This window comes from Archocentrus centrarchus, chromosome 22, assembly GCF_007364275.1.
Source record: "Archocentrus centrarchus isolate MPI-CPG fArcCen1 chromosome 22, fArcCen1, whole genome shotgun sequence".
Lineage (NCBI taxonomy): Eukaryota > Metazoa > Chordata > Actinopteri > Cichliformes > Cichlidae > Archocentrus > Archocentrus centrarchus.
In genome coordinates, this window is record NC_044367.1 from 18,174,115 (window position 1) to 18,188,979 (window position 14,865).

The window sequence follows — 14,865 nt, forward strand, 5'->3', positions numbered from 1 at the left end:
GTCTCTCACCCTGAATCAGAAACCCAAAAATGACAATCAGAGTCATTAGAAACATCATCCTGATGCAGTTTTCAGTGTGAGTGAATGAAGAGTTCAGACTCCCAGTGACAGAAGAACTTAAACTCTGAGGAGCAGTGAGGCATAAAAATCATGCAAAACAAATTTAAGGAGGTAAGCACACATCTACACATCTGTTCCTGTGAAATGGAAAAAGTAGATTTGACATGTGAGTTTACCCTCAGTTTTTCTTTCCACAGAAAAGAAGGGGAAAAAAACAGGAACATGGTGAACCCTGCTTGAAAATTATACTGTCTAAAGGCTTCATAATCTGATAAACTTTTTCTTTTTGTCACATGTAGACTTAGATAAGATGCTGGTGCAGGGAACATACAATTGATAGCACTAAGGAATATAAACTCATCTGACTTCACCTCTGAACCTGCTCATTGTTATCTGACCCACCACCTGAGTTTTCTTTTTATATGATAGGTTGACACTGATGTTTGAATAACTCAGGATTGAGCATGCCATTAAATTATTCTGTTTAATCTAAAATTAGATAAAAGTCTAGGAAACAAAATTCAGAAACTGATGCTCTTTATTCATGGAACAAAGTCACTATATATATATATATATATATATATATATATATATATATATATATATATATATATATATATATATATACATACTGTTAATACAAATATGTATACACACACACACTTTTATACTGAAAGAAATTATTCTCTGTGTAAGAGATTAGAAGTTTTTTTTTCCCACTTTTAGTTGACTTCACAGAAATTATTCTTAATGGAAAGTAATATTCTTTATTAACTTTAGCAGAATACATGTTTTATACCAAATTTGAAATTTATTCTTCCATGGGCAGTGTCACAAACTGGGCCACACAGCCATGACAAAAGGAAGATGAACACAAAAGTCAATTAAAAGACTTTTTAAAAATGAAAAAGAAAAGATAAATGGCAGAATTTAAACTAATCATGTCATGTGTAGTCAGTAATATCAGTGGTGTCAATGAGTACATGGGTAGAGAAACAGCATGTGTTATGTGGAGGAGGGGGAGGTACTTTTAATCAAGTGGAGAGCACCTTAAAACAACACAAATAAAGTAATAGGTACTGTAGCAACCAAGGAGTATACCATACCTGGGTATGGTATACTAGCTGTCAAAAACATGCCATTTAAAAATGAGCCCAGAACAAAAGACAACAAAAACTACAAACAGAGCTAAACTTCCAGTCCGACTATGTATTATATACACGTTTCAGTCTTACACTAATGCTCTAGGGCCATTGCAGCAAACACCAAGGGTGTCCCACTGAAAGCGAACTTGTAATGGGTCCAGCTCTTCTACATTCGACCACAGTTCCACAGTCATGACTTTATGGCTCATTCCAGGTTCCCTTGACACCAAATTTACAAAGTCCACTGTTGTTTTCTCTCATGTCCATCTGTGTCTGCCCTGCTGAGTGTCCCCTGCTCAGTTTTCCTTTGTTATGTCTGCTGCACTCCATTCCCTCAGTCCTTTTTCCCTCTGCTGTGTGGCTTCCATCGTTTATATAAAGGTGACCAAGCAGGTGTTGCTTATTCCATTGATTGTGTGGTAGAAAGTAAGAAGTTTACAAAAATAAAAGCATGTAACAAATACATTTAAAAAAACATGCTACTATAAAAACAAATAAAAACACAGAACATTAAAATTACTTCCACCACATGACATATGCAATAATGTTCAATTATTTTTATTATTATAACCTTTATTTAACCAGGTTTGTCCCATTGAGATCCTAGATCTCTTTTGCAAGAGAGACCTGGCCAAGAAGGGCAGCACATAAAGTTTCAACACAAAAATTACACAAATATACACAAAGAATAAAAATACAAATAATTGAATTTTCAAAATTAGTTAAAAAGAGTTTGCAAGACTTAATCAAACATTTGCACTCATATTAAAAACGTTTGCACTCTGGAGCCTGTTTGTAATGGAATTTATCATGGATTTGAATACATTCAGTGATACAAGACTTTAAGCTCTGATTGTAAAAAGTTCCTTGTACTTGGAGCAGAAAATCTAAAAGCTTTCTTCCTCATTTCTGTTCCGACCTTAGGAACAGTAAAATTATAAAAGTAATGGAGACTGTATGTCCTATTATTATGTAGGTCCTATGCAGAAAGCAAAACTAAAATCAAGGGAGGCGAGCCACCCAGCAACTGAGCTCTGAGGGTTTTGATAGAGCGCTGGCACAATGGATCCAGGTGCTGCCGGTGTCACTAATTGGAAACTAGCCTCTCTGATCATTTTATCCATTTCTGTTTTAATTCATTTGAGGATGCAGTTCCTAAACTTTCAGTTACGTGACTGAATCAGTGATTTGTTTAAGCTATGTGCTGTAGAACTTTTTTATAAGTAAGCATTTTCTCAAACAGTTTCTACTTTTGCAGAAACTCACTGCAAACAGTAACTGAATGAGGTTTTTTATAACTTTGTATCACTGTGTACACAGACCTGCCAACACTGTTATATCTGTTAAAAGGACAGACACACTCAGCATCATTCATTACATGATCAGGCTCCATGAAATTATTTACTTTGTTTCAGAAATGGACTTACATTTATAAAGTGCTTACCTATGCTTACTGATCACTCAAAGCACTTTAGATTACAACTTGTATTTTAACCATTCATGTTCATACAGCTCTCTATGTGATACTCTCAGTTAGTTTATCTACCTCATGTTGACTTCAGAAGCACCAATTTAACTTCAGTAGAAACCTGGAGGAAACTCATGCAGGCACAGGGAGGACATGTAAACTCCACACAAAAAGGACCTCGCTGGGGTCCAAACCAGGAACGTCCTTGTTGTGCAGTAACAGAGCTTCTCACTCCACCACCATGCTGCTTTCTATCATTTTATTTCTTGCTGTTTATTTATTGCTTGCTGTTATAAATTATGTTAAAAACTGTTTGGTCTGTTATTATATTGTGGAAGTGGCGAGTTAATGACTAATACTAATACTGAAAACATCTCTTTTTAAATTTGTAATAAAGGTGGCAAAATACATTATTGAACAAAATGAATAGTTTTTGTTTAATATAATTGTCAATGTGAATGGGATGTAAAGGGAAATTTATATTTAGCAAAACAAATATAATTTGTTCATATCTAAAAAGTCAAGTTTTGTTTTGATTATTGTCATATTAACAGAGCTTGACTTACAGTAATCAGAATTCTTCTAAAATCCCTTTTCCAAAATTCCCCAAACAGACTTAATTTAATGTAGATCACTATTTCATGCTTGGTGAGGTTACTGTCAGCTTAGTGTTCAGAGGTCTGTGTCAGAGTCTCTTCCTCTTCAGCAGCTGCAGTCAGTTCCTGCTGTAACAGCTCAGTGTCTCTGCAGTCTGACTGAGGGAGGTTTTTGTACAGCTACAAATCACTGTGTGAACACCCAAGCACTGTTTATTTCATGGATACTCTGACAGTAGTAAACTGCAGCATCTTCATTCTGAGCTCCACTGATGGTCATAGAGAAGTCAGAGCTGCTTCCACTACCACTAAATCGAGCAGGTGTTCCTGACTGAAGTGTTGTTGCATATTTTATTAGGAGCTTTGGAGTCTGTCCAGGTTTCTGCTGATACCAGTACATAGCGTCATCACCATCAGAATCTCTGTAAACAGCCTGGTTGGTCCTACAGGTCAGAGTGACAGTGGATCCAGGAGTAAATGTCACTACTGGAGGTTGAGTCACAGTCACCTGACTGCTGCATCCTGCACACAAAAACAAATCATTCATTTATCAGCAAAAATAAATGAGAGGAAAAAGCAGCACATCATGTTTGAAATGTTGCTGACTCAATGGACCTGTGAAACAGCAGCAGGTCAGAGTCCAGATGAGGATGGTGATGAGAGTCATGGTGATTTCTGCTGTGTTGACTGACAGATCTGAGTCCTGCAGAGTTGAACTCACAGGACTATAAACCTTCTCAGTTCACTGGAGGATCAGCTGATGATGCAAAGCCTCCTCTTTATGGAAATGATTTCTCTGCTCTCAGCACACTGAAGGCAACATGGGTCACAAAATCCAAAGAACTATGGTTTGGATTTACACTAAATTAATGGAACTGATGAAAAAGTTAATAATAGATTTGCAGGGGATGATTGAGTTAAAAAAAGTGCTTCAGCTAAAGAAAGAATAAGGAACAAGTTACCCTTTTTCTATTTTTGTGATGAGCATATTTCCACAGCTAATCTTAAACCTGTTAAGCTTTAAAATTATTGCTTTAAAAATATTAATAAAAATAAGCTAAAATCATGAAAACTACAGTCTCTGAAAAATCCCTTCAATTTGAGCTATTTTAATATTAACATTATTAAATATCAGTAAGTTTGATTAGATTATTATTAGATGATTATTAGATAGTAAACAGTTATAAACATTTGTTTCTATCAGTGGATCTAATAACAGATTAGTTCATGAGGAAAATAGCATTTCATGACATTTAAGTTAAATCTGTTTATTTAAAGCTGTAAGTTTCTTCAGTTTTATTTAGATTTATTGTGTTTATGCTTGATGACATAAAAAAAGTGCAGAGAAAACTTCACCAGACATTCCCCTTATTTAAAAAAAAAGTCTCTCACCCTGACTCAGAAAGCCTAACAAAAGAATCACCAACACTGGAAACATCATCCTGATTCAGTTTTCAGTGGAAGTGCAGGAGAGCATGTGTGACAGGAGAACTGAAACTCTGAAGAGCAGTGAAAGTGTGCAAAACACATTTTAGGAGGAAATCACCCACCTCTCCCAATGAAACCAAAAACACAGAGGTCATGCGAGGGGGGCGGGTCATTCAACCTTTTATTTATATTTGTCTCACTAACAGATGCATGGCGCCCCTGCTGGTGAGTGGACCCACATTAATCGGTATCTGCAGACATTATTTGATTTATTTTTATCATTATGACAAACATTTATTTGGGGAAAATTGAACATCTGAATAGTGATTAAAAGAAAGAAATAGTAACCTGAGCTAATATTAGTTTGTTATATACTCTGAAAGCAGTTCAGTCCTGCACAGCCCTCAATGACATATATCTGTAAAAGCCTCTGAAGAAGCCAAACTATACTCCACATTTAAAAAACATACACCAGGTATTTGGTATATTAAACCATTCCCAGGAGAATTGGCTCTTTTCTGTTGAAAATAACTGCATTGTTATACTGAGCACATTAGCATGCTGCTGTTAGCATTAAGCTCAGACCATACAGCCTCACAGAGTTGTCTGTCACCATGGATGTAACTCTTGTGCTGATTATTAATGAAGATTAAAAAAAAAACAAAGCCTCACACTGAGAGCTCCAACATGTTTTGCTTAAACATACAAAATACTAATCTAATAAGCTGTATATATTACTGTGCATCATGATAAGTCAGTTCTCTCTGTCTGTGGCATGAAATTAGTTTAATCAAAAATTAATTTGCATTCTGCATTTTGTGTTACTTCCTGTGTGGAGCCTTTTGATTTTGTGCACAGCCTTTGTTCTGGAGGTAAACTGTAAACTGAACATCTGGAGCTGAAAAATGGAGTAAAAATCTAAATTTCACTTCCCCTTTAATGAACATCAGGAAGTTTCTGTAAGGCAGTGCAACGTTTAAGAGAGCAGTGGTGCATATGAATCTCCCTTAACAGGTAATGACTGCAATCCCTAACCAGTTTAATTTGATGGAGATTTTGGTATAACTATACAGAAGTGCTTTGCTCATACATATATTCTCAGATAGTATTCTGGTAACTTAAAGAATAGTTCACACTATCGGAGGCACAGCAGATATTCAAATTACACCATGGGTCAGTGTAAACCTGCACCTGTGGAGTCTTGGTGGAAATTGGTCAGCTTTATTATGTAATAATGAATTTTGACCTCTTGTGTCAAAATAAGAGAATAAACATTGAATTAAATCAGTTACATCAATCCAGAAAGCAAAATAATTTAAGTACTGTGGTTGAAAGAAAGAAATGTTCCAGTATTTTTTAAGTGTTATTTATTTATAATTTCATGAACATTAAAACAAGTTGTATGAAGAAATCGCATGTGACCACTAAAACAACATTTTAACAAATAACTTCTCTTAGTCTTTTTGGATAAACTGCATTCTGCACACCTAATAGTGATCTAAAGCTGGGTTGTTACACAATGTGGCACTAACAAGGATCATGTGCGGTATGGTAGAGGGCTGAAAGAGACAGAAATGTAGTTAGAATTGTGGAAGGTGAGTTATACTTAGTGCTGTCAGAAGATGAGGTGGATGAGGCCAGACAATAGATCAGGAAGATCAAAGCTCAGAATAGGACATACCAGCTTTCAAGAAGCTTAGGCAGAGGAAAAATTATGAAATCCAAAGTCGATTATTTACTCATTAGCCTGCATTCCTGGCTGTTGAGCAGCAAGTCTGTTCTTTACATCACATGTTGTGAAATTTCATTCTGTTATTACTCAGATCCTGTCATATCGCACTGTGCGGCGGGAGCAGGGAGACCCCAAAATGCAGGACTCACAGGCTGAATTTAACTAAAAAGGTGTTTATTGAGGACAAAGAAAAGGTCAGGGCTATGCTGGGATAGAGGGGTGCCAGAACTAAATGTGTGAAAATAAACACAGGGATACACACAGCAGCAGGAGTCACAGACGACATGACAAAGAACAGAAGAAAACTGAGGGCTTAAATACACATTAGGTAATCAGAGCAAGAGGAAACACCAGGGCACAGCAGGTGAAGCAAATGAAACTAATAACGGAGGAAGCAAAACTAAACACAAAGCATGGGGGACACAAGACTGTCAAAATAAAACAGGAAGTGATTAAACAAGGTACACGCAGACTTGACACAGGGAACTGGCACACACACACTGGACAGAGACGCAGACCTGACACAAGGAAACACAAGGGACTACAAATAAACAGGAATACAAAACAGAACTAATAAACATAAGAGAAATAACTGAAACAGAATCAAGAGAACACAAAACACTGGGCCACCGGCCCAGGACCATACAGATCCAATAATTTGCTTCAGTCTGGGATTCATGTGCTTTAAATCTCAGTGCTTTTCTGACCATTTTGCCTTTGATACTCTCATTTGTGCAATTCACCTCTTTCCCCATCATCACCTCATTCTGGCCATCCAAATCTCCACCTATCTCTATCTATCTCTGCCATGACCAGCATCTAGACTCGGGTCCTGTCTTACTTCCAACCATCGCTGGACTCCATTCTGTTATGAAGCTTTAACAAAGTCTAATAGCTTATTACTCAACTCTACATTTCAATAAATCATGTTCAGTTCCTTCAAATGATGTCTCAGCAATGAGTGTGACATCCAGTATACCCAGTACTAGAACCCTGAGTAGTATACCGGTAAGCCAATAACTGGCCTGTGAATATGCAGAATCTGTAGGCAAGGACAAGATTTCTGGTATGAAAACTGTCCTGGTCCCTGGGTCTTGGACCCAGGGTTTTGAGTTTTGGTGGGTTGAAGATTTCCTTTTGGTTCTGAGAAAGGAATTATATTCAAGCTCTATAGTCTTCTGTTTCCTATAATTACATACTTTGCCCAGTATGTAATTATTTTCTGTCTTCTTTTGTTCTTTGTGCTCTTGCTGTGGCACGCCAAACTGTCTGCTTTGAAAAAATGTATACTTTCTCTCTCACTGTCTGATGTATTTCATGTAGACTGAGAACCCAAATCAAGACTCGAAGGCAGGTTCTGAATGAGAGCAACCTTTTATTTAAGGCAAAACAGAAAACTCCAACAAGAGCAGGAACATGGGGAAAAACACTGGGAACTAGGAAAACTACAGGAGCACTACTAGCTGGGCTGTAAACTAATAGAAACAGGCTGCAGGGTGATGCAACAAAGGGCGAGAGGAGACTCAGACAATTAATATACAAGGTAATAATACAGGTAATAAAACAGGAAATAACTAAACAGAGGAACATCACAGACAGAGACTTGACAATACACGAGGAACACGGGGGAGGCAGGATAAACTGAAAGAAGGAAAATTATAAGCATAATGGTGACTGGAGCAAAAGCACAAAGCAGGAAAAAAAACACAACAACTAAGAAACAAACTGAAGATAACAAATAATCAACAGAACTTAGCAGTCCAAAACTCAAAGCTGTGGGTCAAAGACCCGGGGACCATGATGGAGCCAGAGTGCTGGGTAGAGGTGCTGCTAAAGCCCAAGTCAGGAGCTCAGTGTGGGGGAGCAGGAGGAACATCACTGCTGCGCTGATCGAGAGGAGTTTTAGTGTTTGTGTGTCAGAGAACAACACTGCTGTAAAGTGCTGAGTATCACACTGATTAATCGACCAATGTTGAAAACATCTTTTTAAATTTGTAATAAAAGTGATATAACACATTAGTAAAGAAAATTCAAAGACATTTTTATCATGCTCAACTTTCTGAATGGGAGTTAATGTGAATTTCATGTTTAGAAAAGCAAATATAATTATATAAACACATAACTTTTTATTTGATTACTGCCAGGCAATGTGAACAGAACATGACTTACAGTAATCAGAATTCCTCTAAAATCCTTTTCCAAAATTCCCCCAAAGTGAATTAATGTATCAGTATAATTCTATATTTCGTGCTTGGTGAGGTTACTGTCAGCTCTGTGTTCAGAGGTCTGTGTCAGAGTCTCTTCCTCTTCAGCAGCTGCAGTCAGTTCCTGCTGTAACAGCTCAGTGTCTCTGCAGTCTGACTGAGGGAGGTTTTTGTACAGCTACAAATCACTGTGTGAACACCCAAGCACTGTTTACTTCATGGAGACTCTGACAGTAGTAAATTGCAGCATCTTCAGTCTGAACTCCACTGATGGTCATAGAGAAATCAGAGCTTCTTCCACTGCCACTAAATCGAGCTGGTGTTCCTGACTGAAGTGTTTTTGCATATCTTATTAGGAGCTTTGGAGTCTGACCAGGTTTCTGCTGATACCAGTACATACCCTCATCACCATCACTCCATCTATAAACAGCTTGGCTTGTCCTACAGGTCAGAGTGACAGAGGATCCAGGAGTAAATGTCACTACTGGAGGTTGAGTCACAGTGATCTGACTGCTGCATCCTGCAGATAAAAACAAATCATTCATTTATCAGCAGAAATAAATGAGAGAAAAAGCAGCACATCATGTTTGAAATGTTGCTGAGTCAATGAACCTGTGAAACAGCAGCAGGTCAGAGTCCAGATGAGGATGGTGATGAGAGTCATGGTGGTTTCTGCTGTGTTGACTGACAGATCTGAGTCCTGCAGAGTTGAACTCACAGGACTATAAACCTTCTCAGTTCACTGGAGGATCAGCTGATGATGCAAAGCCTCCTCTCTATGGAAATGATTTCTCTGCTCTCAGAACACTGAAGGCAACATGGGACACAAAGTCAGGAGGAATACGTTTGGATTTATACCATTAATGATTTTCATGGAAGAGAGGAAAATATATGAGAAATATAATTAAGCATATGTAACATCTGGTTTAAAATGGCACTCTGGTTTGTATCAACAAACACATTATACCTTTATTGTTGTTTTTTTAAGTACATTGTCATAGTCTCATAATGATAAAACTTGTGATTTTGGAAGTTTTTTTTTTTGCATTGTTTCAGTGCTTCCAAGTTATATATGTGTGTGTGTATTTATATATGTATATTTATATGTTGCAATATTTTATGTGAAAATCAACTTTTGTTTCAATTTTGTGTTTCAATTCTTAATAGATAAAATAAGATGATGATAATGATTTAAATCAATAAACTGCTTTGAGCCATACTAATTAAATCATCTTCAGCATTTTAACTTGACAAAAAGTTCAATTTCAGTGTTTAGATGCTCGTTCAAGGTGCAGGAGGTTTTTGTACGGCCATGTAATGAGTTTGTATCACTGTGGAGCACTTTTGGTGGAGGAACCAAACTCATCGTTGACTGTAAGTACCAGAAATTTAAACTTTGCACAACTTGTAGCATTTATTCTGCATTTTATAAAATATTTAACAGAACTTTGATCAAGTTTAGTGGTTGTTGATCAGTTTTACTGTTTATCAGACAAAATTGATCTCAGAGAAGAAAGTTCACTGGCATCAATACTCATGTCTGAATTTACTGGGAAAAATATGCAAATTCTTTATTTTTATTTCTCTTAAAAGTAAATTTTTAAGAGAAAAAAATTTACTCTTAAGTAATTGAAGTAATTTTTAAGCTGTAATTCTCAAAGTACAAGATTTGAAGATTCATTTTATTTTTAAATTTCAACTTTGAAAATAACTGTCTATTGAAAACTTTGTTTATGATTTCTGCTAAAATATAAACTGAATTTAGATCAGATCAGCTTTCTGTTCATGGTTAACTGATTTTAAATGTAGTTTAAAGGAAGTGAAAGAAACAGATGCCAAAGTTAAACTGTATTCACGAATGTCTCAGCTCTGTCAGTTTAACTTAAGAAAATCATTCTCAAAGCATAACATTTGTAGATTCTTTTTTTTTTAATTTTGACTTTGAAAATAACTGTTTATTGAAAACTTTGTTGATGGATTGCTGCTAAAAATATTAAAAGAATTTATCACTAAATGCAGATCATTCCTCCCACAGTCAGAGACATGCAGTTACCCGGGTTAGGTTAACTGGTGAATCTAAAGTTGCCCATAGGTGTGAATGTGAATGTGAATGGTTGTCTGTCTCTCTGTGTTGGCCCTGCGACAGGCTGGCAACCTGTATAGGGTGTATCCTGCCCCCCACCCACGACCCTGAACAGGATAAGTGGAAGAGAATGGATGGATGGAACTTTCATGTAATTGTCTTTAGCAGCCGTCATTTCAACTTTTTGTCTTCTCACCTCTCCATCTCTCTTCCCCAGTGGGTGTGGTGCAACCCACCTTGACCGTCCTCCCTCCCTCCAAAGAGGAGGAGAAGCAGAGCAGTGCCACTGTGGTATGCCTGGCCAGTGGGGGCTTCCCCTCAAATTGGAAGCTGGGCTGGAAGGTGGGGGGCACCAGCACATCCTCAGGGGTGTCACAAAGCCTGGAGCTCCAGGGGACAAACGGCCACTACAGCTGGAGCAGCACCCTGAGCCTCTCTGCAGACCAGTGGAGGAAGGCGGGCTCAGTGACCTGTGAGGCCAGTCTGAGTGGACAGAGCCCTGTCACTCAAACACTGAACCCTGACCGTTGCTCAGAGTAGAGCCTCAGCAACACTTCCTGTCTGCAAATTATGTGTTTTATAGTTTGATGAAGCCACACATTTCCTCTGTTCTCATATTCTTGCAAACATTTGACTCTTTTCATGTGCATGCAGATTTCATCAGCTAATCTTTTCCACCTGTGCTTTAAAACCATGCTGTAAAAAAGTCAACATCACAAAATAAAATCACAGCTTATGAAAAATCACTTTTGTTTTATCCTTTTCATACATTTCACAGAAATGTATAATTATTTTTACATATTAAATATATATTTCTGATATTTGATATTCCATTTTTATAGTTTGCATCAAAATTGTATGGTTCATAACATTTTTAATTATTAAATCATTAGAATCTATACCAGTTTATTTTCTTATGCAGGTCAATTTAAAACTATGGAGATGAGTGAATAAATATTTTAATTTCCAGGTCTTAAAATGGACTCAGTCATTGTGTGAACACTGGGCCTTTATATACGCCCATACAGTAGTAATCTCCTGCATCATCAGCCTGGGCTCCACTGATGGTCATAGAGAATCAGAGCTTCTTCCTGAATGTATTATGTTCACATGTCACATGTCTTTGAGACTTTCCAGATACCAGAACATACACTGACCGTCACAACAGTTGGAATATACAACAAGGTTAGTGCTACAGGTCAGGCCAGGAGAAAAGGTCACTACTGGAGGTTGAGTCACAGTCACCTGACTGCTGCATCCTGCACGCAAAAATAAATCATTCATTTATCACCAGAAATAAATGAGAGAAAAAGCAGCACATCATGTTTGAAATGTTGCTGAGTGAATAAATGTATAAAACAGCAGCAGGTCAGCGTCCAGACGATGAGCGTCATGGTGGAAGATGCAAAACTTAATGGCACTTCATTTTGCAGTTTATATTAGAACTGCAGGTGATGATTGGCATAATTTTTTTAGTATTTATGTTAAAAGCATCGTGTACAATTACTACCATTCAGTTAACTGAAAATGAGGGATAAGTTACTTTTTTTATGAGCAGATTTCCACAATTGATCTTGTCCATATTATGCTTTAAAATTATTGCTGTAGATAAATTAAGTCAGCATGCTGATAACTAAATGTGAAACTTTGACTAAACTATTACAAAGCAACCAGTGAAGTTTGTAACCCATTATTAATTGTGCCAATAGCATCATTATCATGGGATGTTTTTATTCTATTATTCATCACAGTCTATATTAGATTATTATTAGATGATTATTTTACAGTAAACAGAAGCATTTGTTTATATCTGTGAATTTATTCTAATAACAAATTGGTTCATGAGGAAAATGTGATGTTTATTTCAGTTAAATCTGTATATGTAAAGCTTTTAGTTTTTTTAGTTTTATTTAGATTCATTCTGCTTGTGCTTGATAACTCTTGTTGTGTTCACCAGACCAGTAACTCTCATCACAGTCTCTTCATCAATGCTCTGCACCTGCAGCCTTCAGCCAAACTGAAGGAGGTTTTTGTACAGCTATGAATCACTGTGTGAACACTCCACCACCATGATCACCCAGACAGTAATAATCTCCAGCGTCTTCAGCCTGAAACCCACTGATGGTTAAAGTGTACTGAGAACCAGATCTACTGCCACTGAATCGAGACGGAGTTCCTGAGAAGCGACTTGAAACTCTGTATATAAGAAGTTTGGTAGGCTGTTCAGGTTTCTGAAGGTACCAACTGAGATCAGCACCAATATTTGAACTCCCCGTGGCGCTGATGGTCACAGTCCCTCTGAGACTGACAGACATGGCTTTATCACTCTGGGTCAGAAAATTGTTGGCAAATGACTCTGAAATAAGAAATAAAGTGAAAAGGTTATGGTATATTTAAAACAACAAAAACAAGCATCAGTGAGACAGTTTAAACTTTCAGACTGAATGTACAAATAAAAAGAGCAGAGAAAACTTCACCAAATATTCTCCTTAAATGGAAGAATTTGTTTACAAAAAAAATTTCTCACCCTGACTCAGAAAGCCTAACAATAGAATCACCAACATTGGAAACATCATCCTGATTCAGTTTTCAGTGGAAGTGCAGGAGAGCATGTGTGACAGGAGAACTTAAACTCTGAGGAGCAGTGATGCATGAAAGTGTGCAAAACACATTTTAGGAGGAAACCACCCACCTCTCCCAATGAAACTGAAAACACAGAGCTCGTGTGTGTGTGTGTGTGTGGGGGGGGGGGGGAATCATTCAACCTTTTATTTATATTTCTCTCACTAACAGATGCATGGTGCCCCTGCTGGTGAGTGGACCCACATTACTCAGTATCTGCAGACATTATTTGATTTATTTTGATCATTATGACAAACTGGATCTACATTATTGGGAAAAAAAAGGAACATGAATAGTGACAACATAGTAAACTGACCTAATATTAGTTTGTTCTATACTCTAAAGCAGTTTAGTCCCACACGGCTACTGATGGCAAATATCTGTAAAAGCCTCTGAAGAAGCCAAACTATACTCCATATTAAAAAGCACACACCAGGTATTTGGTATTTTAAGCCATGTACAGGATATTTTCTAAAATAAAAAATAAATTCCTTTTTGTTTAGATCATTTGTTGTTTGCTCTTTAGCATATTGTTCTGTATGGATTTCAGAAAGTCTGTCTCCTGGATTGCTTTGACAATAGTGTGGAGCAAACATGTAGAGTGCCCTGTTACCTTAAACTTCACTGAGAACACTCCCTTCACTTACAGATGCACTCCTCTGCGTGGTACAGCATGTTTTGCTTCAACATACTAAATACTAATCTAACAAGCTGTATATATTACTGTGCATCATGGTAAAGTCAGTTCTCTGACTGTGGCATGAAATTAGTTTAATCAAAAATGAATCTGCATTCTGCATTTTGTGTTATTTCCTGTTTGGGTCCTATAGATACAAGGTCTTTGTTTTGGAGGTAAATAGTTTGCATAACTGAACATCTGGAGCTGAAAAATTGAGCAAAAATCTGAATTTCACTTCCCCTTTGATGAACATCTGGAGGTTTCTGTAAGGCAGTGCAACATTTAAGAGAGCAGTCATGTATATCAATCTCCTGTAACAGGTCATAACTGCAACACATCAATCCCTAACCAGTTTAACTTGATGGTGATTTGGTATAACTATACTGAAGTGCTTGTGCTCACACATATGTTCCAACATAGTATTCTCCTAGATACTCAGAGCCTGAACTCCAGATATCCTTGTAGACTTTGACAATGGTCACAGCTGCATTAGCTGTCAATCACAGAAAAATGCCATTGTACTGTATAAGGCACCTGAAGGACAAACATTTCAGTGTGGCAAGGATGAAAACCAAACATTACTACTTTGCATGTGAGACCTTAAAAAAAGTTCACATTATCAGATGCACAACAGACATTCAAATTACAACATGGGTCAGTGAGCACACCTGCACCTGTGGGGTTTTGGTGGAATTGCTGTTATATTATAATAAATTTTGCCCTCTTGTGTCAAAATAAGAGAATACACATCAAATTGAATCAGTCACATGGACATCAGGGTAGGACAGAAAACTACAGGATTCATACATAATCCATCCTCTGTCTCTTTCTGGTATTGGATAATTACT

At 37.2% G+C, this 14,865-nt stretch overlaps 3 gene segments (V, D, J or C); 1 reads left to right on the top strand and 2 right to left on the bottom strand.

Moving 5' to 3' along the window:
• Positions 1-3,456: 3,456 nt before the first annotated feature.
• Positions 3,457-3,958, bottom strand: LOC115772602 (Ig kappa chain V-III region PC 2154-like). The segment is given in 2 exon segments: positions 3,457-3,791; positions 3,885-3,958. Coding segments are annotated over 2 exon segments (387 nt in total).
• A 5,493-nt stretch (positions 3,959-9,451) lies between these two features.
• LOC115772753 (Ig lambda chain C region-like) lies at positions 9,452-11,449 on the top strand. The segment is given in 3 exon segments: positions 9,452-9,463; positions 9,923-10,007; positions 10,934-11,449. Coding segments are annotated over 3 exon segments (420 nt in total).
• A 1,312-nt stretch (positions 11,450-12,761) lies between these two features.
• On the bottom strand, positions 12,762-13,309 carry LOC115801350 (Ig kappa chain V region 3381-like). The segment is given in 2 exon segments: positions 12,762-13,072; positions 13,244-13,309. Coding segments are annotated over 2 exon segments (360 nt in total).
• Between the last annotated feature and the right edge of the window lie 1,556 nt (positions 13,310-14,865).